Source organism: Diceros bicornis, chromosome 31 (assembly GCF_020826845.1).
Source record: "Diceros bicornis minor isolate mBicDic1 chromosome 31, mDicBic1.mat.cur, whole genome shotgun sequence".
In the NCBI taxonomy this organism is placed as follows: Eukaryota; Metazoa; Chordata; class Mammalia; order Perissodactyla; family Rhinocerotidae; genus Diceros; species Diceros bicornis.
In genome coordinates, this window is record NC_080770.1 from 10963400 (window position 1) to 10991370 (window position 27971).

The 27971-nt window shown below is 40.4% G+C and overlaps 1 protein-coding gene across 3 annotated transcripts; it reads left to right on the top strand.

The window, feature by feature from the left end:
- The first annotated feature begins 5596 nt into the window (after positions 1-5596).
- Positions 5597-27948, top strand: LOC131394962 (isoaspartyl peptidase/L-asparaginase-like). Of its 3 annotated transcripts, XM_058526680.1 has the most exons (8): positions 5597-5693; positions 7032-7232; positions 16771-16913; positions 17491-17648; positions 25412-25530; positions 26378-26488; positions 27102-27344; positions 27820-27948. In XM_058526680.1, the coding sequence occupies exons 2-7, from the start codon at positions 7043-7045 to the stop codon at positions 27305-27307; spliced, it is 927 nt and encodes a 308-aa protein (XP_058382663.1). In that variant the 5' UTR covers positions 5597-5693; positions 7032-7042; the 3' UTR covers positions 27308-27344; positions 27820-27948. The 3 variants fall into 3 exon arrangements, with proteins under 3 accessions (XP_058382663.1, XP_058382662.1, XP_058382664.1); XM_058526679.1 differs by lacking the exon at positions 27820-27948 and having other exon boundaries at positions 27102-27698; XM_058526681.1 differs by lacking the exons at positions 5597-5693; positions 27820-27948 and having other exon boundaries at positions 7037-7232; positions 27102-27699.
- The last annotated feature ends 23 nt before the right edge of the window (positions 27949-27971 follow it).

Below are 27971 nucleotides of genomic sequence, written 5' to 3' on the forward strand. Positions count from 1 at the left end.
CTGAGTCTTAAAGTAAGGAGAGAAGTTAAGCCAAGAGTGAAGGGAATTCCCAAGAGTAATGAAATACGTTCAATTACTTGTGGATAGGGGTAGAAGGCTAGGGGTTCTCCTTTCCACAGGGGTCAGCACCAGTTTGCCTGGATCAAATCCAGTTGATGACTATTGTTTGACTATAAGTTTTCAGAGTGCTTCCTTCACCCTCAAGTGTGCTGGTTTAGGCAACAAATTATATGGCACCCTCCCTCCCCACACCTTTGTTCATGCTAAGTCTCCCACCTGAAACGCCCTCCTCTGTTTACTTCTCCTCTCCCAACTCAAATCCTTGATTTCCTTCATAGCAAATTCAAGATTTGTCTACTTCAAGTTGCCTGTGCCAAACCATCAATCACAAGTTCCTTTACCTTCTCTGAAATCCTCTAACACTCAAATAATTTATGCCACAATATCTCACCTTTGACTTTGTTGCTTTTTTATTTTTACTGGTAGTTTTCATAAGTTAGGTAGTGGATATCTGTCATTTGTAGCCACCCAACATTCGTTTGACATTCTCCCTATATTTTGGCAATATTTTTATATTAATCCTGCCTTTCCACAGTAGAAACTCCAAAAGTTGCATTCCTATACTTCCTTGCAGCTAAGGGGGCATGTGACCTCGGTTGCACCAATCAGAGGCTTCCACATGGGTCTTGGATTCAGAAGTGAGCAGAGAGAAAAAGTGGCACAGGGGACTGATCCTCCGGCAAGCACAGTCGCAAAGGTGCCTGGTGGTCAGGAGAGGCAGGGCTGGAGAGACAGGCGTCCAGTCCCAAGGGAAGGTGCCCAGTGAAGGTGGAGAAGGCATTTTCTCTAGAGTCTAGAGTAAGCCCCATTGCATGGTTGGATATTATTCCCATCTCTGTGGATTCAGAGCACCCAGAAATTCTTAATATTCTTTAATAAATCTTTTTTCAACTTTATATTGAAAAAAAAAAAAAACTAGTCTTACTACTGTCTTTCTTCCCTGTACATCTCTTTTACTCTACATATTCACAATACTTCTGACACCAAATGTGTGGGGTTCTCCTACAAACACAGGCACACCAAGCAATTCTCCATGACACCAGCTGGATGTCCTACAATTTAACTCAATTCTCACACTATCTACCTGGAGACAATGTCAGATCCCACAGGTAAGGGCTCAGTCCCATGAGACTTCCCCCTCCCCATTTCAGATGCCCATCACAAGCAGTAGGTCCCCAGGTTATCCACAACATCTGTCCGACTTGGCTGCAAACCGGAGGTTCCCATGACTCCCTCCTCAAGTTCAATTAATTTTCTAGAGTGGCTCACAGAATTCAGGGGAATGCTTACTTACATTTACCAGTTTATTGAAGGAAATGACAAAGGATACAGATGAACAACCAGATGAAGAGATACATAGGTTGGGGCCTGGGAGGGTCCTGAGCCCAGGACATTCTGTCCCCGTGGAGCTGGGGCATGTCACTCTCCCAGTATGTGGATGTGTTCATCAACCTGGAAGCTCTCTGAACCCCATACTATTGGGATTTTAAGGAGGCGTCCTTATGTAGGTACGATCAATTATTAACTCTATTTCCTATTTGAACATAGGAAATTATTTTGACAAAACATAGACTCTTTTTCTTTTATGTAGATTTACTCAAAGGCATAGGCAAACCTTTTATAATTTCTTTATCAAGAGCAGACTAAAGTCCATGAAAATTATCCCTTTAAGAGAGAGAGAAAACCAAATTCTAATTTTGCACCAGCTTACTTTTTTTTTTTTTTTTGTGAGGAGATCAGCCCTGAGCTAACATCCGCCAATCCTCCTCTTTTTTTTTTTTGCTGAGGAAGACGGCCCTGGGCTAACATCGGTGCCCATCTTCCTCCACTTTATATGGGACGCCGCCACAGCATGGCTTACCAAGCAGTGCGTCAGTGCGCGCCCGGGATCCGAACCAGCGAACCCCGGGCCGCCGCAGCGGAGCGCGCGCACTTAACCGCTTGCGCCACCGGGCCGGCCCCGCACCAGCTTACTTTTGATACTAAAACTCACTTAATTAAACTGATTTTAATCTTAGCCAACTTGAGCATGCACAACACTCTTTTCTTAGAGTTTTTCTTTGATAAACATTCTGTAAACTTTTTAACAAAAATATCTTTCTTTCTTTTTTTTTTTGTGAGGAAGATCAGCCCTGTGCTAATATCTGCCAATCCTCCTCTTTTTTGCTGAGGAAGACTGGCCCTGGGCTAACATCCGTGCCCATCTTCCTCCACTTTATATGGGACGCAGCCACAGCATGGCTTGCCAAGTGGTGTGTCGGCGTGTGCCTGGGATCCAAACTGGTGAACCCCAGGCCACCACAGCGGAGCGCGTGCACTTAACTGCTTGCGCCACCAGGCCGGCCCTCAAAATATCTTTATTTCTTATATTTTCTTTACTGAAAACATACATGTTACTTTCCTCAAATGCAAAGATGTTTTCCTTATTAATTTTTAGTAGCTTTAATAACATATATTAATTAGAATTTTAACCCTTAGAAATCTTATTTTTAAGTGAAAACTAAGAAGTAAGCAATTATGCACTGTCTTTTACATTAGCAGTCTGTGGCTTGGCAAGTTTATAAATACTTTTTCTAATTTCTAGAAACATGCTACTTCATAGTACAATCTTTTCAATAAAACACAAGACATGTTTATTAATAGACCCAGATATCTTTTGGTTTCTCTGTCATAAGAAGCCAAAAGTAGATAAACCTATATTTAGTAATTAACATCTAATGTTTTACCTTATTTGGAAATGACCTAGATACTTAACAAACTTCTATTATTTAACTTAATTTAACAAAACTCGAAGGTTTCAAGTCACCAAAAGGTTTTGGAGTTATTTTAAGTACATATACCATAACACATAATTATTGTGAAAAAGTTCACCCCAAGACTTTCATCTTATTTACATCTATTTAGGTTACTTTTTTCTAATAATTATGTTCAGATTACTCACAAAAACTTCACAAGACATTAGACAAAATTAGTTTATCATTTTAAGTTATTATTTTGCTGACAAATTTGTAACAGGGATAACATGAGCTTATTTTACTAGTAAACCTAGGCTGCATGTCTGCACCATATTCAATGCTGATAACTCTGAGGACATGCCTATTTTAATCAAACCAACAACTTAAGCTCCCATTTACCAAAGATTATTTTATATCACATTAACTTGAAAGACATTTGAGTTCGTTTCTATTACATTTGGAAATAATTTATATAAGTGCTTACTTTAAGCCAATTAAATAGAGCTCTTAATTTTGACCATACCATCCAGAGGTAGAAAAATATCTCACATTGTATGGGCTCAGGCAACCCTATTGACTTCCTTTAGTATGTTTAATTAACATTGTCTGAAGAGCAGATTTATATGCTGTTTTACAATATCAATACTGGGGGAACGTTCCCCTAGTGAGACACAATGTCTATTTCCAAATACAATTTATAATACAATCATGCAAAAGAAATGTAATACTTAATTCCATCAGCTCTTATACCTCTAAACATAGCTTTCATTAGGACTTCATCAACAAGTCTCCATCTTATAATATTGGGTAGGGAAAGCATTCCCAGCCAGATTAACAACAACAACAAAAAACACTCAGGCAAAGTGGATATAACCTCTTCATATAATATTAGCTCAAATATTCCAACCTTTATAATCCTATCAACCATTATACATTTAAGGTTTTTTCAATATAATTGTAGCCTGAGTCATGGTCTTAAAGCTAGTTATTATTTTTTTGTATTTTCTTTTTAATTTGCTCTTCTTATAGGTACCAATAAAACAATTATGATGCGAGCTCTCTAAAAATTTTTTCCAATTTAGAAGTTTTTCTAATTTAAATGATTCATTGGCCACTGATGAGTAGGATCTTAATAGCAACTCAAACCAATAAGCCTTGTATGGCTTACCCATGGATGCAAGAAGCATCCCCAAAAAAGAGTGCAAAAGCAGCAGCTCTCACAAGATCCAGAAAGTTCACTCCCAAAAATAGTCTAAGAAAGTAAAGGACTTTGTTGCGCAGGCAGAGTGCACTAACAAGCAATGAAGGTTGAGATGATAAAGGCCCCATGGACTGGGACCCCTTATGTCCCCTGAGAGGTGACACAGCCAGACAAAGAGAGTGCATCTTGGAACCACAGTTCATTTGACTGGCCGCCAAGATGCATGCCTGTACATGCATCCTCCAGATGGTGGAGACCAGAGAGGTCACAAAGCCAAGTTGTCAAGACATAGAACAAGACAATAGGAAAAACTTCATGACAAATGACAAAAAGACAGAGACAAGGAAAAATAGTGATCATCCCTTGGAGGACAAGGATCAATAAACCAATGAGTACTCAAACCAAATTTCCCAGAGCCACTGAGGCCAAGGAGCTAGTGTCACCAATATTTTCTCCTGCTAATCTAAATTTAGAAAAGGAAAAAATAATCACCACTCTCGCTTCCATTGGACCCTGCAGGCAAAGATCCGGGAGACTGACGTGGTAAGAACTATTATCTCCTGCTGGCTCTTGTCAGGGGTCCAGGATCTCTCAGCTGCAGTAGTCCCACACCACAACGAGCAGTGTCTAGCCAGTTAAGTTTTCTCCCATCCTCCTTGCCAAACTGTAGCAGAGGAAGACAATTCCTTTAGTCTCTGGGTCCTTCTGGCTGATCTAACAATTAAATTGATGTGAGACAGAATAACAGGAGAAAATCCAACAAAGCTAATGACATGTCCCCGTGGGAGAAACCCAAGAAAACTGAGTAACTTGCCAAAATAGTGGAAACCACTACCTTCAATACCATCTTCTGCTAAAGACAAATGGGTATGTTGGGAGTAGTGGTTTGGGAGTTCAAAGGGGAGGAAAGCAATTTACATGGAGATCGAAAAGCAAATGTTTCATAAAATATTTGCTTGGCTGCCTATGGACAAAGCCACCTGAGAGAGAGAACTTTGATATAAAAATGTGCTTAGCAAGGATCCCCCCAGTCTATCATGTCCAAACTTATCTACCCCCATGGCCTAACTTATGAGAGGCCTTTTACCTTAAATTCTTTTAGGTAGTTAGGGGAAAGGTCAAAGTTTCTTTCAGAGTCTTTTGTGCTTAAAAATAATCAAGCCAAAGAGACACATTTTGGGGCGGCAAATTCTGATCCCCCACGCTAGCAAGCCTGCAAAGCATCTCGGGCAGAGTAAGGATTTTAGTGCGTGCAGCGTTGCTTTTCAATTTTTCAGTTACAAAACCGTGGCACATGGAATTACCCATCTTGCCACCAACACCACCAACCCGCCCAGCCTCATAAGGAGGAACAGGGGTTCCCCTCACCCCATTACGATGCTCGCGTGGGTGGAGGGCCAGCACAGCCCCTGTTCTGGGAGGTAGACAGCTAGTGCCAGTCCAGGAGTGCACACCCCGGCAGACGTGCTAGATGTTGCGCGGCGGCCGAGCGGCGGGGCTTTACGGTAATTCTGTGCGGAGGCCGTTCGGCGGGCTTTACGGTAATTCTGCGCGGCGGCCCCGCCCTCGTGCGCAGGCGCAGAGCCATTGAGAACCGAGCTGTTGCGAGCCGAGCGGGTTCCGGGACTGCCTCGCCGGGGGTGTGGGCTGTGCGGGTTAGGATACCAGCTGGGAGTCCGCCTTCCGCGGCGTCCTCGGTAAGTGGACGGCCCTACCGGAGCAGCCGCCCGAGACCCGGGAAGCACCCGCCCCGGTGCCGGGGGGTGCTGACGAGGTCCAGCCCTCAGACCGCCCCGGGCCCCTCGGCGGGGATGGGAGCGGGGGACACGTCTCCGGGGAAACCGAGGCCGGACGTGGAGCCCGGGACGAGGGCTGGAGCGCTGGCTCCGAGCTCCATCCCCGTTCCCCCTCGGCCATTGGCTCAGCACGGGGCGGGAGCCAGGGTTCTCCGGGGAAACTGAGGCTGGATGGCAGCCCGGAGGAGGGGGCGTGGGCTCCGGGTCCCGGAGGAGGCGGGGAGCACGCGAGACACCAGGGGACCGCTCTGGGCTTTTAGAGCGAAGTTCAAACACAGTCACCACTTTCTCTCCATCCCCTCCGTCTCCGGAGACTGCTTGAGGCTGTGAATTCTGCCTCTTTCTTTGAGCGGATGGAGCAGAAGCTGTTGTCGAACTCAAACACAGGTTCATTTAACCACGGTGCAGGAGGGTAGATAACGGGAACTCAGGCTTGTGGGAAGGAACGAGCGTTATTATCGAAAGGCAGCCAGACATGTAGAGGAAGTTAAAACTTAAATCCACCTCCTCGAAGGGAAAACGGTAGGGGTTTTTATTTGAGGTTTTAGGTAGGGGAGGAAGAGCCATGTGACCTTGCTGGTTGGCGCCTTCCCACTAGCCTGCGTTCGGCTTTGAAGACTGAATTTCTTTTCCCTTGCCTGTCTGGACTTTTCTGGTTAGTTTTTATCTTCAGCCTACCTTTGGTCTTGTGAGACTGTATCTTGACTCTGGACCTTAACTTCCTGGGAAAAACAGCTCCCTCATGTATACTAACAGGGGACGGAAAGACCGGGTTAGTTTTAAACATCAGTTGATTGTGTTGAGTATGCACAGCTGCAGTTAGCAAAGCTTTTCTCACTCCAAGTTTTTGCTCTAGGGACCATTTTTCACTCTTTCGTTCTCGGTTTCCTGGCCAGTGGCTCAGCGCCAGACAGGAGCCAGGGTTCTCAGGGGAAACTGAGGCTAGATGGCAGCCTGGAGGAGGGGGCATGGGCTCTGGATCCCGGAGCCCCCACCACCTCCTTGAGGCGGGGGTGGGGGGGTGGGGGGGGTGGGGACGACGACACATGAGACGCCAGGGAGGCACTCTGGGATTTTCTTGCAAAGTTCAAACCCAGCCATCTCTTCTCCTGCCTATCCCCTCGGTCTCGCGGAGCAGAAACTGGACCTTGTCCCCAAGGGAGTGTCCCAAGGAGATGATGCCCGGTGCGATTTTCTTGGATCGGTTTGCAATGACGCTTTCATCTTCCTGATCCCTAGGATCCGTTGGCATGAATCCTGTGCTCGTGGTCCACGGTGGCGCAATCGACCTTGTCGACAAGGACCGGACAGAGCAGGTGCGCCAGGGCATTGTCAGAGCCGCCACCGTTGGTTACAACATCCTCAAGGGGGGAGGGAGCGCACTTGACGCGGTGGAAGGAGCCGTGACCGTCCTGGAAGATGATCCGGAGTTCAACGCGGGTAAATTTGCCCTGCAGCTAGTAAACGATGCCTAATCAGCTTAAGCGTCTCCCTGAAAAATAAATAGAACTTTTCTAAAGTGTCAATGAATCTAATCAGCTTTGTGGTAAAACTTAATATGCTGAAGAGATCTGATTTTTCTCCTTTTGCTTGTTGACTAAGTTGTTTTAAAGAATTTTAAAGCCCATTAATTCACCCTTTTTTCTTTAACCTACTTCCTAGAATTCACATACTAAGAGGCTCTTTTATTACATCTTTTTGTGGGAGATGGGATAGACTACATACCATAAAGTGTACCCATTTTAAGTTTTGAAAAATGTATATACCTGTGTAACCACACTGCAACCAAGATGTAAAACATTTCCATCACCCCCAAAAGTTCCTTCGCGGGACTTTGCAGTTAATCCCCCCTTCATCCCCAGCACCAGGCATCCACTGATCTGCTTCTGTCACTATAGATTAATTTGCATTCTCTAGAATTTCATATAAATGCAGTCATGAGAGTGTATTCTTTTGTGTTTGGCTTGTTTCACTCAGTCAATCCTTTTTTAGAGTAATAATCATCGTAACTACTATGAGCATCTTCTGTGTACCGTGTACTACACAGTGGTCTAAGAAATTTGTGTGATTAACTCATTTAATCTGCACTGTAGTCCTGTCAGTTAGGTATAATTATCATGCTTGTTTCTCAGATGAGAAAACTAAGGCACAAAAGGGTTAAGGAACTTGCTGAAAGACACTCAGTTCCTTTTTATTGTAAAATAGAAAACCTAAAACCTAGGGATTAAAGTACTTCTTGGAATTACACCACCCACCCAACATCTGTCAGGGAAAAGAATTTCAGGAAATCTTAACTTATTAGTCATCAGATATTTACGGAGTATTTTTCTGTCCCCTTGCCTCTGCTAAGCATTCTTTAACACTTAAGAAAAATTGCATAAGTGTGTCTGACGGTAGAGTGCGGCATAACTGCATTTTTGTGGCTGTTTGTTGAGCCAGAACTTACTACATGCTCTCCCCTGCCAGCAGGGGGAGCAGCCCGCTGTTTCAGTCCGGGCTTATTAAACAGTTTGCCTGTTATAACTTGGGGCCTTTTGGATGACAACCCCCCTCTTTTTCACTCAGGACCTTCATTTGGCCAGGTCCTTCTGGTCTCCTACCTTCTCTAACAGATCAGTCATCTGCATGAATTGGGAAGTATGGATTAGGGAACTGAGCAGCTAAGTCTCGTTTCTTTGCTCTGTCCCCAGAGCCTTCTGAGCGCCTCCCTTCTGATTTCCCAGATGTCTGCTATTCACCCGTTGAGGAAGAAGAAAGTAGGGCTGAAAAGAAGGATATCAAAGATTTGGGGGGAAAAGTGGACTTTTAACAGCTTACTGTCTAAGTTTAGCTCTGTTTTCCATTTGCTTTTCCCAGCTGAGATCAATACAAGCAAACAGTATTTCCGGCAGCCTCTGCAGTAATCCTCTAGAAGAACTATTTGGGAACTTCATACAAAAAGCTGACTCCCGATAGTTATTAAGTGGCAATAATTAGTATTCATAACACAGCTTATATGAGTGTTTGTAATAACATTGTTTACATTGTATTCACATTTCAGTATGGATTTCACTTTATGTTTAAAGCTTGTTTCATAATACTTAGTTTGTTAAAAAGTAGTTTGTTTATTAGAAACCAGTACTGTAAAAATTGAACTTCTAGGTTTGAATGCTAGAAATATTCTTTAAAGACTTGCTTAGATTGGGAACCAAATGATGACCCTTTGCTTTCACTGGAATTGAGCAATGGTAACACAGAACTTTAAATAGTTAATTTATTCTCCCTACTAACAACTTTATAAGCTGTTCAAAGAGTCTTTGAGATAATAGGATTTTAATTTATCCACCTTTTTCCTGAACTCCTTATAATGTAACATCTGTTAAGATAAAAATCTGTGATGGAGTCTAGGAATTTTTTGGTTGTTTTGAAGATTTCCAGGTGGTTCTGAGTACAACCAGGTTTAGAATCCACTAGCCTAATACCATACCACTTTAACGGATTTTTTTTTTAAGTGCCATTTGTGTATAGTAAAATTTCCCTTTTTTAGTGAACAGTTCCAAGGTTCAGTTTTTAGGTAAGTGTTCCAGCACCAATTGTTGAAAAGGCAATCCTTTCTCAATTGACTTGCCCTTTGACCTTTGTTGATAATCAGTTGACTTTATGGGTCTGTTTCTGGACTCTGTTCTGTTCCATTCATCTATGTGTGTATTCTTTCTCCAATACTACACTGTCTTGATTACCATAGTTTTTTGTTTTGTCTTAAAATCAAGTAGTAAAGAATCTTTCAACTCTATTTTTTTCCATGATTGTTTTGGCTATTCTAGTCCCTTTGCCTTTCCCACAAATTTGAAAATCACCTTGTCAATTTCTACAAAACGATTCTGCTAGAATTTTTATTGGGATTGTATTGAATCTATAGATCAGTTTGGAAAGAATTGGAATCTTAACAATGCTGAGCCTTCTAATCCACGAACGCAGTATATACTTCCATTTATTTAGGTCTTTGGTTTCTTTCATCAGTGTTTTGTAGTTTTCAGCAGATAAATCTTATATTTTGTTTGATTTATACCTAATTATTTCCTGTGTTTTGGTGCTATTGTAAATAGTACTTTTTAAAATTTCATTTACCAATTGTTTGTTGCTAGTATATGAATATACAATTGAATTTTTTTTGTACACTCATTTGCCGTCTTTGGTGGTGTCTCTTAAGGTCTTTGACTCATTTTCTACTCAGGTCATTTGTTTTCTTATTGTTAAGTGTTAGCAGTTCTTTGCACATTTTGGATAGCAGTCTTTTATCAGATATGTCTTTTACAAATACTTTCTCCCCATCTATGGCTTGTCTTTTCATTCTCTTGATGGTGTCTTTCGTAGGGCAGAAATTTTTCATTTTAACAAAGTTCACCTTAATTTTTTCTTTCGTGGTTCATGCCTTTGGTGTTGCATCTAAAAAACCAAACCCAAGGTCGTCTAGATTTTTCTCCTCTGTTATCATCTAGTTTTATCGTTTTGTGTTTTACATTTAGGTCCTTGATCCGTTTTGAGTTAATTTTTGAGAAGGGTATAAGCTCTGTATCTACTTCTGTTTTTTTGCATACGGATGTCCAGTTGTTCCAGCACCATTTGTTGAAAAGACTTATCTTTGCTCCATTGTATTGCCTTTGTTCCTAAGATTCTGCACCCAGTTGTGTGTGGGCTTTTCCATACCCACAAGCAGTTCTCAGACACCAGCTGGGTGTCCTGTAATTCAGCTCAGTTCTGACACTGTTTACCCAGAGATAGCATCCGATTCCACAGGTTAAGGGCTCAGTCCCACAAGACTGCCCTCCACTTCAGATGCCAACTGCAAGTCCAGGTTATAACCTGTGCTTCTAACAGACTAGCTATAAATCAGAGGTTCCCATGACCCTCTTCTTGGGTTTGATTAATTTACTAGAGCAGCTCACAGAACTCAGGAAACCAGTTTACTCACTAGATTACCGGTTGACAGTATTACAGAGGGTATTAAAGGATACGAATCAACAGCCAGATGAAGAGATAAACAGGGCGAGGTCCTCTTTCCCTGTGGAGTTTGGGCCCTGGCATGGTGGCACATGGAAGTGTTCTGGTTCACCACCCTGGAAGCTCTCTGAACCTGATCCTTTTGGGTTTTAGGGAGGCCTCATTACTTAGGCACGATTGATTAAATCATTGGCAATTGGTGGTTGGTTCAACCTCCAGCCTCTCTCCCCTCCCTGGAAATCAGGGAGTGGGGCTCAGAGTTCCAACCCTTAAATCATAATTGGTTCCCATGGCAACCAGCCCCCCATCTTTAGGGGATTCCCAAAAGTCACCTCATTAACATAAACCCAGTTGTGGTGGAAAGGGGCTTGTTATGAATAACAAGACACCCATTTCACCTTTATGGCTCTGAAGTGGTTTCAGGAACTGAGGACAAAAAACCAAATATTATAACAAAAGATGCTCCCATTGCTCTTGTCACTTAGGAAATTCCAAAGTTTGGGGAGCTGTGAGCCAGGAACAGTGGACAAAGACCAAAATATACATTTATTATAAATCACAGTATCCCAGCTCCTTTGTCAGAGATCAGTTTACTCTATGTTTATGTGGGTCTGTTTCTGGGCTCTCTGTTCTGTTCCATTGGTCTGTTTGTCTGTTTTTTTTTGCTGGCACCACACTGTCTTGATTATTGTAGCTATGTAATAAGTGTCATCTGCAATCTTTATGCCTTTTGTTTCTTTTCCTTGCCTTATTGCACTGGCTAGACCATCCAATATTACGTTGAATAGAAGTGTGAGAGCAAACATCGTTGCATTTTTTCCAACCTTAGAGGGAAAGCTCTGTCTCGCACCATTAAGTATGATGTTGGTTGTAGGATTTTACAGATGCCCTTCTTCAGGTTGAGGAGCTTCCATTATTCTTAGTTTCCTGAGATTTTTTCTGTCATGAATGGATGTTGAATTTTATCAAATCCTTGTTCTGCATCTATTGAGATAACCATATGGTTTTTCTTTTGTCTTTTGATAGGGGAATATTGATTCATTCATTTTTTTTTTTTAATTTTTTGTTTATTGTAGTAACATTGGTTTATAACATTGTATAAATTTCAGGTGTACATCATTATACTTCTATTCCTGCATAGATTACATCATGTTCACCACCAAAATACTAATTACAACCCATCACCACACACATGTACCGAATTATCCCTTTCACCCTCCTCCCTCCCCCCTTCCCCTCTGGTAACCACCAATCCAATCTCTGTCCCTATGTGTTTGTTTATTGTTGTTATTATCTACTACTAATGAGGGAAATCATACGGTATTTGACCTTCTCCTTCTGACTTATTTCACTTTGCATTATACCCTCAATGTCCATCCACGTTGTCACAAATGGCTGGATTTCATCGTTTCTTATGGCTGAGTAGTATTCCATTGTGTATATATACCACAGCCTCTTTATCCATTCGTCCCTTGATGGGCACTTAGGTTGCTTCCAAGTCTTGGCTATTGTGAATAATGCTGCAGTGAACACAGGGGTGCATGTACCTTTACAAATTGGTGTTTTCAAGTTCTTTGGATAAATACCCAACAGTGGAATAGCTGGATCATATGGTAGTTCTATCCTTGATTTTTTGAGGAATCTCCATACTGTTTTCCATAGTGGCTGCACCAGTTTGCACTCCCACCAGCAGTGTATGAGACTTCCCTTCTCTCCACATCCTCTCCAACACATGTTGTTTCCTGTCTTGTTAATTATAGCCATTCTGACGGGCGTGAGGTGATATCTCATTGTAGTTTTGATTTGCATTTCCCTGATAGTTAGTGATTTTGAACATCTTTTCATGTGTCTGTTGGCCATCTGTATATCTTCTTTGGAGAAATGTCTGTTCAGGTCTTTTGCCCATTTTTAAATTGAGTTGGTAGTTTTTTTGTTGTTGAGATGCATGAGTTCTTTATATATTTTGGAGATTAAGCCCTTATCAGATGTATGGTTTGCAAATATCTTCTCCCAATTGTTAGGTTGTCTTTTCGTTTTGTTGATGGTTTCCTTTGCTGTGCAGAACCTTTTTAGTTTGATGTAGTCCCATTTGTTTATTTTTTCTATTGTTTCTCTTGCCTGGTCAGACATGGTGTTTGAAAAGATGTTGCTAAGACTGATGTCGAAGAGCGTACTGCCTATGTTTTCTTCTAGAAGTTTCACAGTTTCAGGTCTTACATTCAAGTCTTTAATCCATTTGGAGTTAATTTTTGTGTATGGTGTAAGGTAAGGGTCTGCTTTCATTTTTTTGCACGTGGCTATCCAGTTTTCCCAACACCATTTGTTAAAGAGACTTTCTTTTCCCCATTGTATGTTCTTGGCTCCTTTGTCAAAGATTAGCTGTCCATAGATGTGTGGGTTTATTTCTGGGCTTTCTATTCTATTCCATTGATCTGTGTGTCTGTTTTTGTGCCAGTACCATGCTGTTTTGGTTACTATAGCTTTGTAGTATATTTTGAAATCAGGGAGTGTGATACCTCCAGCTTTGTTCTTTTTTCTCAGGATTCCTTTAGCTATTCGGGGTCTTTTGTTGTTCCATATGAATTTTAGGATTCTTTGTTCTATTTCTGTGAAAAATGTTGTTGGAACTTTGATAGGGATTGCATTGAATCTATAGATGGCTTTAGGAAGTATGGACATCTTAACTATGTTAATTCTTCCAATCCAAGAGCACGGAATATCTTTTCATTGATTCATTCATTTTTGAGGTTTGAAGCAAGTGTGCATCCCTGGGATTAACACCACTTTGTTGTATTGCGTTATCTTTTTCCTATATTGCTGGGTTTGATTTGATAGTGTTTTCTTGAGGATTTTGCATCTGTATTCATGAGGAATACTGGTCTGTAGTTTTTCTTATAATATCTGTCTAGTTTTAATAAGAGGGTAATGCTGGCTTCATATGAATTGGGATCTGTTCCGTCCTTTTCTGTTTTTCTTGAAGATTTTGTATAAAATTGGTATTATTTCTTTGTAGATATTTGGTAGAATTTGCCAGTGAAGCCATCTGGGGCTGGAGTTTGTTTTTTGTTTCATTTTGAAGGAAAGTTTTTATGTAAAATCATTTTCTTTAATAGGCATGGGACTGTTCAGCTTATCTCTTTCTTTGAGAGAGCTTCAGGGAACTAGCTTTTGGTTTGGGGAGACTTTTGTGGATTTTCTTGTTTTTTCTTTTGCTGTTTTTCTGTTCTGAATCTCACTGATTTATCGTTATTCTCTCCTTTCTTCAGCTTGCTTTGGGAGTAATTTGCCTTTCTTTTTCCTCCTAGGTTGTTAATTTGAGATCGTTCTTTTCGAATTCAAGCATTTAGTCCTTTAAATTTTACTCTTGAGTACTGCTTTGATTGCATCCTACAGGTTTTTACAAGTTGTCTTTTCATTTTCATTCTGTTCAAAATGTGTTCTAATTTCCCTTGTGACTTCCTCTTTAAACGATGGGTTATTTAGAAGTCTAATACTTAATTTCCAAATATTTGTGGGTTTTCCAAATATTGCTAATTTTTAATTTAATTCTGTTATGAACAAAGGACCTACTTTGTGTGATTTACATTCTTTTAAACTTTGTAAGCTTTGTTTTTTGGCCCAGAAGGTGGTCTATCTTGGTAAATATCCTATTGGCACTTAAAAAGAATGTGTACTCTGCTGTTGTTGGATGGTAAGTTCTGTAAATCTCAATAAGGTCAAGTTGGTGGATAACATTCTTCACAGCTTCTATATCTTGATTTTCTGTCTATCTCTATTTATTACTGAGAAAGCAGTGTTGACATCTTTAATTGTAATTGTGGATTTGTCTATTTTTCCTTTGAGTTCTATCAGTTTTTGCTGCATGTATTCTGAAACTGTTGTTCAGTGCATAGATTTTTGTCTTCTTGGTAAATTGGTCCCTTTATTAATACTTAATGTCCTTAGTATTATTTAATGTTCCTTGTTCTGAAGTATGCTTTGCCCAATATTAATATGGCTGCTCCAGCTTTCATTTGATTCGTTGTAGCATGGTATAACTTTTCCGTTCTTTTACTTTTAACCTATTTGTGTCTTTACATTTAAATTGGATTTCTTATAGGCAACATATGATTGTGTTTTATCTTTTTATACAATTTGACAATCTCTGGTTTTTATTGGGATGTTTAGACTATTTACATTTAATGTGATTACTAGTAGGGCAGGTATAAATCTGTCATCTTTCTATTTGTCCAATCGATTCATTGTTCAATTTTCCTCTTTTTCTGCCTTCATTTGGAATAATTGAATGTCGTTTATGATTCTGTCTTACCTCCTTTGTTGGCCTAGTAGCTAGACTTCTATTTTTAAGGGTTTAGAGTATATAGTCTACATCTTTCACTTGTCAGTCTACCTTCGAGTAATACAGCACTTCATGCATAGTGCTATAAACTATAACAGCATACCTGTGTTTCTCCTTTCCTGGCCTTTGTGCTATTGTTGTCATATATTTTATTTCTGTGTATGTTATAAATTGCTCAATACATTGTTATTATTTTTCCTTTAAGCAGTTATATTTTAAAGATATTGTAAAAATAAAGGGAAAAATATTTCTGCTTATCCACATGTTAGCCATTTCCAGTGCTCTTCATTCCTTTGTGTGGATCCTGATTACTATCTGCTGTCATTGTCCTTCTGCCTGAAAAAATCCCTTTAACATTTCTTGTATTGCACATCTGGTATTGATGAATTCTTTCAGGTTTTGTATGTCTAAAAAAGTCTTTGTTTTCATTTTTTGAAGGATACTTTCACTGGGTATAGAATTACAACATGACAAGTTTTTTTCTTTCAGGGCTTCAAAGATGTTGCCCCACTGTCTTCTGGCTTACATCATTTCTGACAGAAATATGCTATCAATCTTATCTTTTTGCTTCTCTACCTAATGGTGTGCCTGCATGTATTTGTCTTCATCTTTCTTTTGCTTGGAGTTTATTGAGCTTCTCAGATCTGTGAATTTATAGTTTTCATCAAATCTGAAAATTTTTTATCCATTATTTCCTTAAATATATTTTTTGTTCCTCTGTCTCACCTCTCGTTTTGGGACCTCCAATTATACATACATTGGGCTTCTTGAAAATATCCTTGAGCTCAGTCATGCTCTGTTCTTTTTTTTTTTTTCTTTTTTAAGTCTTTTTTGGTTTTCATTTTGGATAGTTTCTATTGCTGTGTCTTCAAGTTTATAAATCTTTTCTGCTGCAGTGTCTAATCTGGTGATAGTACCATCCAGTGTATTTTTCATTTCAGACTTTTTTTTTCATCTCTAGAAGTTCTATTTAGGTCCTTTTATATTTTCCTCCACATTCTGGTACATATGGAATATCGTTATAACAGTTGTTTTAACATCCTTGTCTACTGATTCTATCATCTGTGTCATTTCTGGGTCTGTTATTATTGATTGGGTTTTTTTCTCTTCATTATAGGTCACATTTTCCTGTTTCTTTGTGTGCCTGGTAGTTTCTTATTGGATACCACATACGTTGAATTTTACCGTGTTAGTGCTGGATATGTTTATAATCCTTCAAATATTCTTGAGCTTTGTTCTTATCCCACTTTACAGATGAGAAAACAGGCACAAAGAGGTTAAGAATAGCTAGACTTCTAGGCATTATCTAGGCAGAGAAATTTGGAGAAAGTGTGCTAGTGATAAAGAGAACAGAATATGCAGGAGTAAAAGAGTAATCACAGAGTAATGAGAGCTTATGGTACTTGCAGAGAAAGCTGATATTTCAGTAAAGTGTGGCCAAGGAGAGGAGACGAAGCTGGAAAAGTCAGTCAGAGGCCAGACCAGGAAGGGCTTCATACTTTTTATTTTGTAGGTCATGGGGTGCCAAGTCAGATTTGTGTTTTAAAATTTATTCCTCTGGTGATGGAGTAGAGGATGAATTAAAGTAGGCAGCTTAGAGGAAACTGAACCCATTTCTAAATTCTTAGTTCTTGTTTTTCAACTTCTTTTTGGTTTTAGGTTGTGGATCTGTGTTGAACATAAATGGTGAAGTTGAAATGGATGCTAGTATCATGAATGGAAAAGACCTGTCTGCAGGAGCCGTGTCTGCAGTCCGCTGTGTAGCAAATCCCATTAAACTTGCGCGGCTCGTTATGGAAAAGGTATATGTGGTAATAAAGCATCCTTTTCCTAAGGAATGTTGCTTGTGTACTTCACTGACTACAAGGGGTCTGACTATAGGGAAATACTTGAGATCACTGTTCTCCTAAAATTATATACAAGAACGGAAGCAATGTTATTTAAGTTTCTCAAATAAACCAAGATTCTAACTTTGTTGACAGTGTAATTTGACTAGTAATTGTTTAACCAGTGATTACTTTTTCATGTTATCTTCCTGTATTTTCTTCAGCCTTCTCTCAACACATATAACACATACAAACTGAACAGACCCATTCTCGAATAGCATGTGCTAAGTAAAAATGGGTTAAGTTCCCTAACTTCAAGATCATATGTGAGTCGCATTCCTAGTAATAGTCTATCATTTTTGAGTTCTTTCGAAAATACAAAAACTCAGAGAGCCAGGCTCTTTTCAACATCCAGAAAAGCAAGCCAGTGAAATTTGCATTTTTGAGGCGTTGTGGTCAGAGAGAAGTAATTATTTCTACATGGTTAGACCAGTTAACAAGATTTTAATGTTTTCAAAAAACTAACCATTTTTCCATTTCTCTCTGGCTCAAGACACCGCATTGCTTTCTCACTGACCAAGGGGCAGCAAAGTTTGCAGCAGCCATGGGGATTCCAGAGGTTCCTGGAAAGCAGCTGGTAACAGAGAGAAACATAAAACTCCTAGAAAAGGAGAAGCATGAGAAAGATGCTCAGAAATTAGACTCTCACAAGTAAGTGTCATCTGCGGCTCATGTTTTTGGGATTCATTCAGTTGTGAAAGTTCGACAAATATCTGATTATCCACAAGAAGTAAGTCTAATATCGCTTGTTAGTTTCAGTTTTCATACAAAATAATTCACTCTAAATAGTGAAAAACTACTCTTTTGATTCTCAAATTTAACCTCATTTATTATTCCTATGAATAGTAACTCAGATTAGGCTTCGTTCCTTCTCCAGTATGATTTAATAGGAGAATGCCTTGTCTTAATGTATTAACTGTCTGGATGCTTCTAGATCAGTTTGTTATCTTAAGTACAGGAGTCCCCCCTTATCTACAATTTCGCTATCCATAGTGTCAGCCACCCCCAGTCAACCAAAGTCTGAGAATATCAAATGGAAAATTCAAGAAATAAACAATTTGTAGGTTTAACTTGCTCTCTGTTCTGAGTAGTGTGAGGAAATCTCTTGGCATCCCACTCTGTCCTGCCGCAGAGGTGATTCATCCCTTTGTTCATTGTCTCTACCCTGTGTACACTATCCACCCGTTAGCCTCTTAGTAGCTGTCTCGGTTATCAGAATGACAATCATGATATTGCAGTGCTTGTGTTCAAGTAATCTTCATTTTAATAATGGCGCCAAAGCCAACCTTATTGCTAATTATTGTTGTTGATCTCTTACTATACCTAATTTTATAAATTAAACTTTATCATAGGTATGTTTGTGTAGGAAAAAACACAGCATATAGGATTCAGTACTATTTGCAGTTTCAGATATACACTGGGGTCTTGGACCGTATCCCCCACAGATAAGGGGGAGCTACTGTAGGCTAAACAGGTTCTCTATGATCTAGTGTACCCTGTGAACTTACTTAAGCACTCTTTCATAGCGCAGAGAAATCAGTACAACTCTTATAAGTTTGAATTATGGTTTTCTTTGTTACAGATTTCAAAATCCCAAATAAAAGCCCCCCTTATTTAAAGCAAAATTTAAAAAATAAAATTTGAATATGGCCTGGGAGTTTATAATGGCATATAATCTATTGACTCTGCATACTTTTTTAGATTTGTAATATCTAAAAAGCTCCTAGGGAGCTTTTTCAAAATATACCTATCTGAGCCCCTTCCCTAAGGAATCTAATTTAATAGATCTGAGGTAGAGAGGCCAGGCAGGTGTACTAGGAAAATGTTTCCCAGGTAATACTGATGTGTCCCCAGGTTAAGAATCTGTTTTATAAGATTGGCCATATGTTGATAGCTGTTGATAACCTTACCAAGTGTGCTATTGTGCCTATAGGCTAGAGTCACAGGAATGGGGTTGCTTTGTCAATGGTTCATGTACGCTTTTATAGGTCTTGCCACATTGCTTTCCAAAAGTTCTGCAAAAACACGCATCTCCACCAGCCAGTACTGCTTTTAGATATGAGCAAGAGGGGCTGCTGCCCTGAGCCTTGCACTTAAGAGGACCCTCATATCACAAAACAGTTGGTTTATTACAGACACATGGGGCACCTCTGTCACTCAGCAGTGGCACAGCATGACCTGTAACCCTCACCATCCCCTCTTGTGACTAACATTCAGCCCCCAGCAAAATGCTTCTCTGCATCTCCTGCTCTATGTCTGGGAAGCAAAGGGCACCTGAGTCTAAAGGTTCATGGATTGTGCCCCTGCTGACGTCAGAAATGGACGCTGCTTTGGAGTGTGGGGAAGAATCGAACAGCAGAAGGACTTAGGGAAGAGAAAAAGACAAATTAATAACTTGTCAAATAAATTCTTGCATGACGAAGTATTGTTTCCGAGTAGTGCCCAGTGTCCATTTTCTGTACGTTTCAATTTGTGCTTCTGGAGGTATTTGTGAATTAGTACAGTATCTGCAAGACTTGCATGTGAGGGCTGATTCCTCCTACTCTTAAATTTGTATGTATGTTGGTCTAGACCAGCACTGTCCAATAGAAATATGAGAGCCACATAGGTAATTTAAAATTTTCTAATTGCCACATTAAAAAAAAAATAAACAGGGGCCGGCCCGGTGGCGCAAGCGGTTAAGTGCGCGCGCTCCGCTGCGGCGGCCCGGGGTTCGCTGGTTCGGATCCCGGGCGCGCACCGACGCACTGCTTGGTAAGCCATGCTGTGGCGGCGTCCCATATAAAGTGGAGGAAGATGGGTACGGATGTTAGCCCAGGGCCGTCTTCCTCAGCAAAAAAAGAGGAGGATTGGCGGATGTTAGCTCAGGGCTGATCTCCTCACAAAAAAAAAAAAAAAAATAAACAGGTGCTGGCCCAGTGGCATAGCAGTTAAGTTCCTGCAGTCTGCTTTGGCGACCCAGGGGTCGCAGGTTCGGATCCCAGGGTCAGACCTGTGCAGCGCTCATTAAGCTATGCTGTGGCAGGCGTCCCACATAAAATAGAGGAAGATGGGCACCGATGTTACCTCAGGGCCAATCTTCCTTAGCAGAAAGAGGCGGATTGGCCACAGATGTTAGCTCAGGGCTGGTCTTCCTTGCAAAATAAATATATAAATAAATAAATAAACAAACAAGGGAAATTAATAATGTGTTTAACCCAATATACCCAAAATATCATTTCAACATGTAATCAATATAAAAAATTGTTACATATTTTACTTTCTTTGATACTAAATATTAAAAATCAGATAAGTATTTTACACTTATAGCACACCTCACTGTGGACTGCCCACGTTTCCAGTGCTCAGTAGCCACATGTAGTTAGTGGCTGCTGTATTGGACAGCGCAGGTCTAGACGGAACCTGCGTGAAGAACCAACTCGCCATGTCGGCAAGTAAATGGACACTGAATATTAGAATTATGAATGGTTTTATTCTTACAAAAATATTTAGAAGATTGAAATTTTCAAAAATATGTTAAGATTTTCAGACTTTAAATAATTTTGATTTAAAATATTGTGTTCATTAATTATAATTCATATTTTGACTTTAATATTAATAATTTTGTATATTTTAGAAAAAACTAACTTTGAAATTATATCTGCAAATTACCTTTTTTTGGATTTGCTCTTAATTTTCATGAAAATATATTCTAAGTTTGTACACTTTCAATATAATTACATTTTACTTTTTAATCCCTAGATTATTGAAAATGAGTGTAAGTCAAGATTTTGGTAGAAAAAGAATACTTAAGAGGAACTCATGAAAGGAAAAAAACACTGAAAGGAAAAAAGAAGCAAAAAATCTTCAAAGAAATGGTCTTCTTGCATTTTTAAAAACAAAACAGTAAAAGTAAGCAGTCTCCTTCCAGGATGACTCACATAAAATTCACAAACAGGATATTACAAATTACTTGTTCAGTGAAGATTTAATTATTTATCACAACAGTGAAAATTAGTGAGAATATTACTCTTGCCAAATCCACAACTTGAACAGTTCAGATGAAATCTCTGCAACTTCATGTTCTTTAGTAAAGGAAGATTTCATTGCGAGTCACAAAGAATCACACACGCAGTTACTAGAATTGGGGGAAAGACTGAATAAACAGCAAATGATAATACCAGAAAAAGACAAAGCTGGAAAACATCGATGTACTGTTCTTGAAAGTGTTCTTGAATAATATATTTCCGATGGTTGGGCAAGCCTGATGATGCTTTTCATGGCACTACCAACACAATGTTTACAAAAAACAATGGAAAATTTCTAGGTTTAGTAAAAAGTATTTCAAAATTTGGTAAAATGCCGAACATGTAATTAGGACAAAAAATATTGAAGCTAAGGACCACTATCTGGGATAGAGAATTCAAACAGATTAATTTAATGGATAATAAAGCGAGAGATGAAATCATATATAAAATTCTTTTAAAAAAAATACTCAGTTCAGCTAGAATTTACCATGGTCAGAAGACATGTTGAAAAACTAACATTTAAAAGACTGTCGAAGGCAAGCCTGTGATAATGGAGCTAACGTGGTTGGTAAATAAAAGGCATACAAGCACGAAGTTTGGCCAAGAATCCAGAAGTGTTCTGTGTGATGAACAGCTAACAGTTTGAATTTGTTTCTAGGACACAGGCCCTCCGCTGTGCCAACAGTGATGATGTTGTGGGACAGTAGAGGATCCGGTACACGATTTTCTAGATACGCCCAAGTATGGAACAGCTTGATTAAACTCATACCGGACCTTATAACAAATCTCAGACCTGTGGTGGGAGTACCAACTAAATGCTGTTCAAGTACTTAAATTGAATTTAGATACAAAGAGTTAAGCAAAACCACAGAAGATCCTCAAAGAGCAGTCATGGGCTTTAACAGGAAGTGAAAGTAATTTTGAATTTGCGCTATCTACAGTAATGTAGTATGAACTGTTAATTTCTGTTGATAAGCTTAACAAAAGCTTTGAAAAAATGTGTTTGGCTATTTCACTTTTTAAAGGATTAATATTCTTTTTTCTTTTGTGAGGAAGATCAGCCCTGAGCTAATATCCATGCTAATCCTCCTCTATTTGCTGAGGAAGATGGCTCTGCGCTAACATCTATTGCCGATCCTCCTCCTTTTTTTCTCCCAAAGCCCCAGTAGATAGTTGTATGTCATAGTTGCATCCTTCTAGTTGCTGTATGTGGGACGCAGCCTCAGCATGGCTGGAGAAGTGGTGCGTTGGTGTGTGCCTGGGATCCGAACACGGGCCGCCAGTAGTGGAGTGCGCGCACTTAACTGGTAAGCCACGGGGCAGGCCCAGATTAATATTCTTTTTAAAGTTTAGAAAAACAAAAGCAAAAATGCATGTGAAATACACAAGAAAAATGACATTCCAGTAAAATATAAGGAAATTGAAACAAGAAAACAAATATTTGCCTAATCTGAAGGAGAAGATTCATGTACAAATAATTACGAAACCAATTTCTGGTAGAGGCTGTTTTTCTCTTCATTATAAATCAAAGCCCAGTGCCGTTTGAAGAGAGATTTGAACAAAATCCAACAAGTGCTATTTTCAGTTTTCTTATAATATACCAGCATTGAAATTTGAAAAGAGAACCTAAGATATTCTGCATGGATCTAAATACTGCTTAAGAGATGATGAAAGTGACTATAATAAGCAATTGTGACTTACATAATCAAATTAAAATAATTAGTAATATTATCTAAGGTAATTTATCATAGTAATTAAATTGTCATCATTGGTAGTTTGTCAGCTTTCAGTCATATGAACACCATAGTACATTTATCACGATAAGAGGATAGAACATATTTATAACTTCTAAATATAAAACATTTGGTGTGTGGGCCTCCATTTTTAACCCTTTGGAAATGTTAGGGGTGGACCCCTTTCCTTATCTGACACACGAGAAGGATGTCATTATCACTTTAATTTGCTTTTCCCTGACTACTAACAAGTTTGAGCGTTTTCCATTTATGGCCCATTGCTTTCTATGAATTTGCCTATTTTTGTCCTATGATCATTTTTTCTCTTTAGTTGTTTCATTTCCTGTCAGGCCTAAAGCTATCTTCTCTGTTAAGAAATTTTTCGAAATCTGTTGTTTTTAGTCTTGCTTGTGGTATTTTTGCCATATAAAAGTTTTAATTTTTTTAAATCAAATACATAGCCTACCTCTTCTTGTAGAGTTTGTAAGACCAGAAACTTAGAAGGTAGCCCCCACCCTGAGACATATAGTCACCTACATTTTCTTGAAGAATTTCGTTCTATGTTTTATAATTAGGTCTTTAGCTATTGGGAGTTGATTTTTGTGTATGATGGAAGATAGGGTTCCTGTTCCTTCTAAACAGAATGCCAGATTTCTCTTTCTAGCCCCTTGAATGCCAGGCTACCTCTAGCTGCGATTCAGTTTCTTTGTGTGATTGCCTGAAAGGTACCTCAGGCTTCTGTCCCAAACTGAACTCTTTCTCCACCTGTTCCCCTCCACGCACACCAAGAACAAAACAAAAATCTGTTCCTAGTAGTCTTCTGCATTTCAGTAAATGGTCCTTGCATCCTTTCAGTTCCTGAGGTCAGAAGCCTTAGAGTTGTTCGTGATTTCTCTCTCACATCCAGTCCACCTGCAAATTCTGTCAACTTGACCTTCAAAATGTCCCAAGTCCAGCCTACTTCTCACCCTCTCCACTGGGTCCACCCTAACACAAACCACCGTCTCTTCAAGCCTCGTAACATCTCTATCTCCATTGTTGTCTCCTTCAGTCAACACAATAGTGAGAATAATTATCTTATGATAAACTTTTTGTAGAAGTACAGCATATATGCAGAAATGCATAGATCATGTGTGTACTCCTTGATGAGTTTTCACAGTGGACACACCCATGTAATCAGCACCCAGATCAAGAAATAGAACATTGCCAGAAGCTGCCCGTCATGCCCCCTTCCATTCACTAGCCTCCCCCCAAGTAACCACTTACCTGACTGCTAACACCGTGGATTGGTGTTGCCTGTTAACTTGATTTAAATGGAATCATAGTCTGTGCTTTTTTGGGGTCCCTTTTTTCATCATTATATTTCTGAGATTCATCCATTTGTTGCACATAGCAATGGTTCATTCTCATTGCACTGTATCCCATTTCATGAATATCTTGCAATTTATTTACTCAACCTTTGGTGAACATTTGTGTTATTTTTAGTTTGCTGTTATTTACCAATAGTACTGCTGTGAACATTTTTGTACATTTTTGGGTGAACATATCTCCATGTTTCTGTTAGAAGGAACTGGAACTTAAGAAGAACAGAAACTGGAATTTAATTTTGAGAATGAAAGGGACATTATTAATTAAGCCAGGACAACAGGCATAAATCAGGACTGTCCTGGGTAACCAGGATGGATGGTCACCCACCTGTCAGAGCCTTCTAGCAGTGATCTGGCTGCTCACTGCCCATCTGACCCTCCTACACTCTCCCTCGCCTTATTTCTCCACCCACGGTGGCCTTCTTGAAATTCCATGAACTTGGCAAGCATGTTCCTGCTTTGGGAACATTCTTCCCTGGCAGTCGGCATGGCTTGCCCCTCAGAGAGGCCCTATATAAAACAGCACCTCCCCACCATGATTTTCCCCATAATCTGCTGTAGTCTTTTAGTTTTTATTGCTATTTGATTAAACCTGAAATTTTTATTGCCTTGTTATCCTCTGCCCCAAATGCAAGCTGCACAGGAGAAGGGACTTTGTCCATTGAGTTCACTGCTGTGTCCCTGCGCTTACAACGGTGCCTGGAATATAGCTCATTATAGAATCCAAGTTGGGGGTATATGACTGTTAGTGTACAATTTCTTCTACTTTTTCACTTGAAAATTTATAATGTTACAGAAAAAATGAACATTTCATCTTTACAGCAAGCCCCGTGAAACAGTCAAAGGGGGGTCTGTGGACAGGCAGCATCGGCGTTTCCTGGGAGGTTGTCAGGAATGCAGGGTCTTGGGTCCCACCCTGTACCTACCGACTCAGGACCTCTGGGGGAGGCCGGGGAGCCAGGGGGTTCTTATGCACACTCAAGGTTGAGGTGTGCTCAATTATTTTCTCATCATTTTGTAGACGGGGAAAGTGAGACAGAGAATAAAACTTGAGTCAGTTACACAGCTGGAAAATGATGGTGCTGGGAATGGATGTACTCTTAAAGTCGGGGCCTGACAGAGTGTCTAGCAATCTCACTGACGTGGAGTAGAAAGCAAACAGACTTGCTTTGCCATTTCTGTGAGTCGGGAATGTTGGAATCAAAATGTGTCCCATTTTTCATTAACATACAATGTGGGAATTTGAGTGGTGTTAAGTTACATTGTTACCTGTGGGAGTGTTTCTCATCTCTGTTTATTTTTGGCAGAAACTTGGGAACTGTGGGTGCTGTGGCCTTGGACTGCAAAGGAGACGTGGCTTATGCGACCTCTACAGGGGGCATCGTTAATAAAATGGCTGGCCGAGTAGGGGACACACCATGTATAGGTGGGCTTCATGGATGACTACTGCCCCCTCTTCCTTCCTCCGTCCTCAAGTTCTCATCCTCTGTTCTCCGCCCCCTCTCCTTTTCTTTCTTCATTTCCCTCCTCCTCTTGGTGGCAGCTTCAGAATTTCTGGGAGTGGCAATTGGGCTGGAAGGAGTTGTTCAGGGCTCTCCTTTGAGAGGGCATTTGTAGTTGGCTCTCTGTCTCTCCTAGATTGCATGTCTTTGGGATGGCCTGGGAGGGAGATGGAGATGGGGAATGCTAAAATCACCCCCACACTACCCCATAGTGCCCCTTTCTTCTCTCTAGTCCCTGTGTCAGCATCTGCAGACTTATTCCCAAAGGACTAAGTAAGTACGCAAAACCTCTTCCCAGGCCTGAGCTCAAATTAATGAACGAAGAAAACTGAGAATTTAAATTGCAGTTTTTATATTTGAGTGCCATGAAAGTGACGTACTGCTATTATAGAGACATTACAGATCGCAGTGTTCTTTGCATTAACATTGAAGCACCTTATCTAATTCCCAGGAGTGGGTGAGTGGGGGGTGTATGTGTTCCACCCTGTGCCGGCTGGGTAGATAGGCTTTGGGGCAAAGGAAGAGCTGTCCTGCTGTAGTTGCTGCATGAAAGGTCAGGCCTCCCACCCCCGAGGTTCCCTTCATCCTGATTGCAGGGTAGTCACATGGCGCTTACTGGTCCCCCTGTGCATCGCAAGTGATGGCTGCTAATCTCCATCTACACTTTGGCACTCTTTGGGATTTAATATGGATGTAGCATTAGATTGTGGTATGTGTTTGAATTTCTTGACTGTTGATGCTCAGTTAGAACCAGTCACCTTCTTTGAGCAGGATCTGGAGGTTATGCTGACAATGACATTGGAGCCATTTCAACGACGGGGCATGGGGAAAGCATCATGAAGGTGAATCTGGCCAGACTTGCTCTCTTCCACGTAGAACAAGGTACGTAGAAGAAGTTCATACGGTCTGAAGATGCGTAAAGAGAAGCTGTTTGTAAATAGATGGAGAAGTGTATGAAGCCCTTTCTTGTTTGCTGTAGATGTTGCTTTCAGGTTAACACTATTTTCAGGTTAACACTGTTCTGACTCCTTCCCATCTTCTGTTAGGATCTGGAAAGAAGAGCATTTACAATACCGTTTGTCAGCCCACCAACTGGGAGAAGATATTTGCAAATCATATATCTGATAAGGGGTTAATATCCAAAATATATAAAGAACTCATACAACTCAACAACAACAAAAAACAACAATCCAATCAACAAATGGGCAGAGGATGCAAATAGAATACCGTTTGTCTTGTGTGTCTTGGGAGAAGGATCAGTAGAGAAGTTGTGAGTCTGGGTCTGGGAGACAGGGCAGCTCTGCTCAGGCTGGTGTTAGGGCTCCGTCTCAGTGCAAGGAGGGCCTGTTATGCTGAACTTCCTTCTTTGAAGCATTCAAACAGAAATTATTTACCATGATCTTGATTATTCACTTTGGTTTTTCATACTGCAAATGGTTTTCCCATCAGATTCCTTTCAATAACGTGTTGTTTCTCCCCCTTTCCTTGTTTTCAGGAAAGACATTAGAAGAGGCTGCTGACATTTCCTTGGGTTATATGAAGTCAAGGCTCAAAGGTTTGGGTGGCGTCATCTTAGTCAGCAAAGCAGGAGACTGGGCAGTAAAGTGGACCTCTGCATCCATGCCCTGGGCGGCCGTCAAGGATGGCAAGCTGCACTGCGGAATTGATCTTGACGACACCTGTATCACTGACCTGCCCTAAGCCCCTGGAAGATTGTATTCTAGATGCTAGCTTGGAGGTAAAGTATAGTTGCCTGGTGCGGAGACGTAGCTTAATCAATTAGATCTAGAAATGGAAAAATTCTGCAGTCTGTCACTCCTTTTGTTGCCTTGATCAATAAGTATATGTGGAAGATAAACAAACGCATGGATAAGGAGAATAGATTGGTGGTTGCCGGAGGAGAAGGGGGTGGGGGGAGGGCGAAAGGGGTAAAGGGGCGCATATGTATGGTGATGGATAAATACTGGACTGTTGGTGGTGAACATGATGCAGTTTATACAGAAACTGAAATATAATGATGTACCCCTGAAATTTACATAATGTTGTAAGCCAGTATGACCCCAATAAAATAAAATTAAACAAAAATAAGTATCTGAGTGTTTGGTTGAGGGGCGGATTCTGAAGTGATGAGGGAAATGCCTGTATTAAGGTCAAAGTAAGACTAGTGAGGGTGACAAACCCTGCTGAGCCTTCCTCGTGAACAGTCCCCTTAGGTTAGGAAGAAGAAACAACCTGATCCTAACACGACAGGAATGGCCTCAGTGCGGGGAGCCTTTGGAAGTGGGAGACCCACAGCAGCGACAGAAGCTGCAGCCTGAAAGGCGTGGGGGATCCGGAGGAGACCGACTCCCCGGGCTCTCTCGGT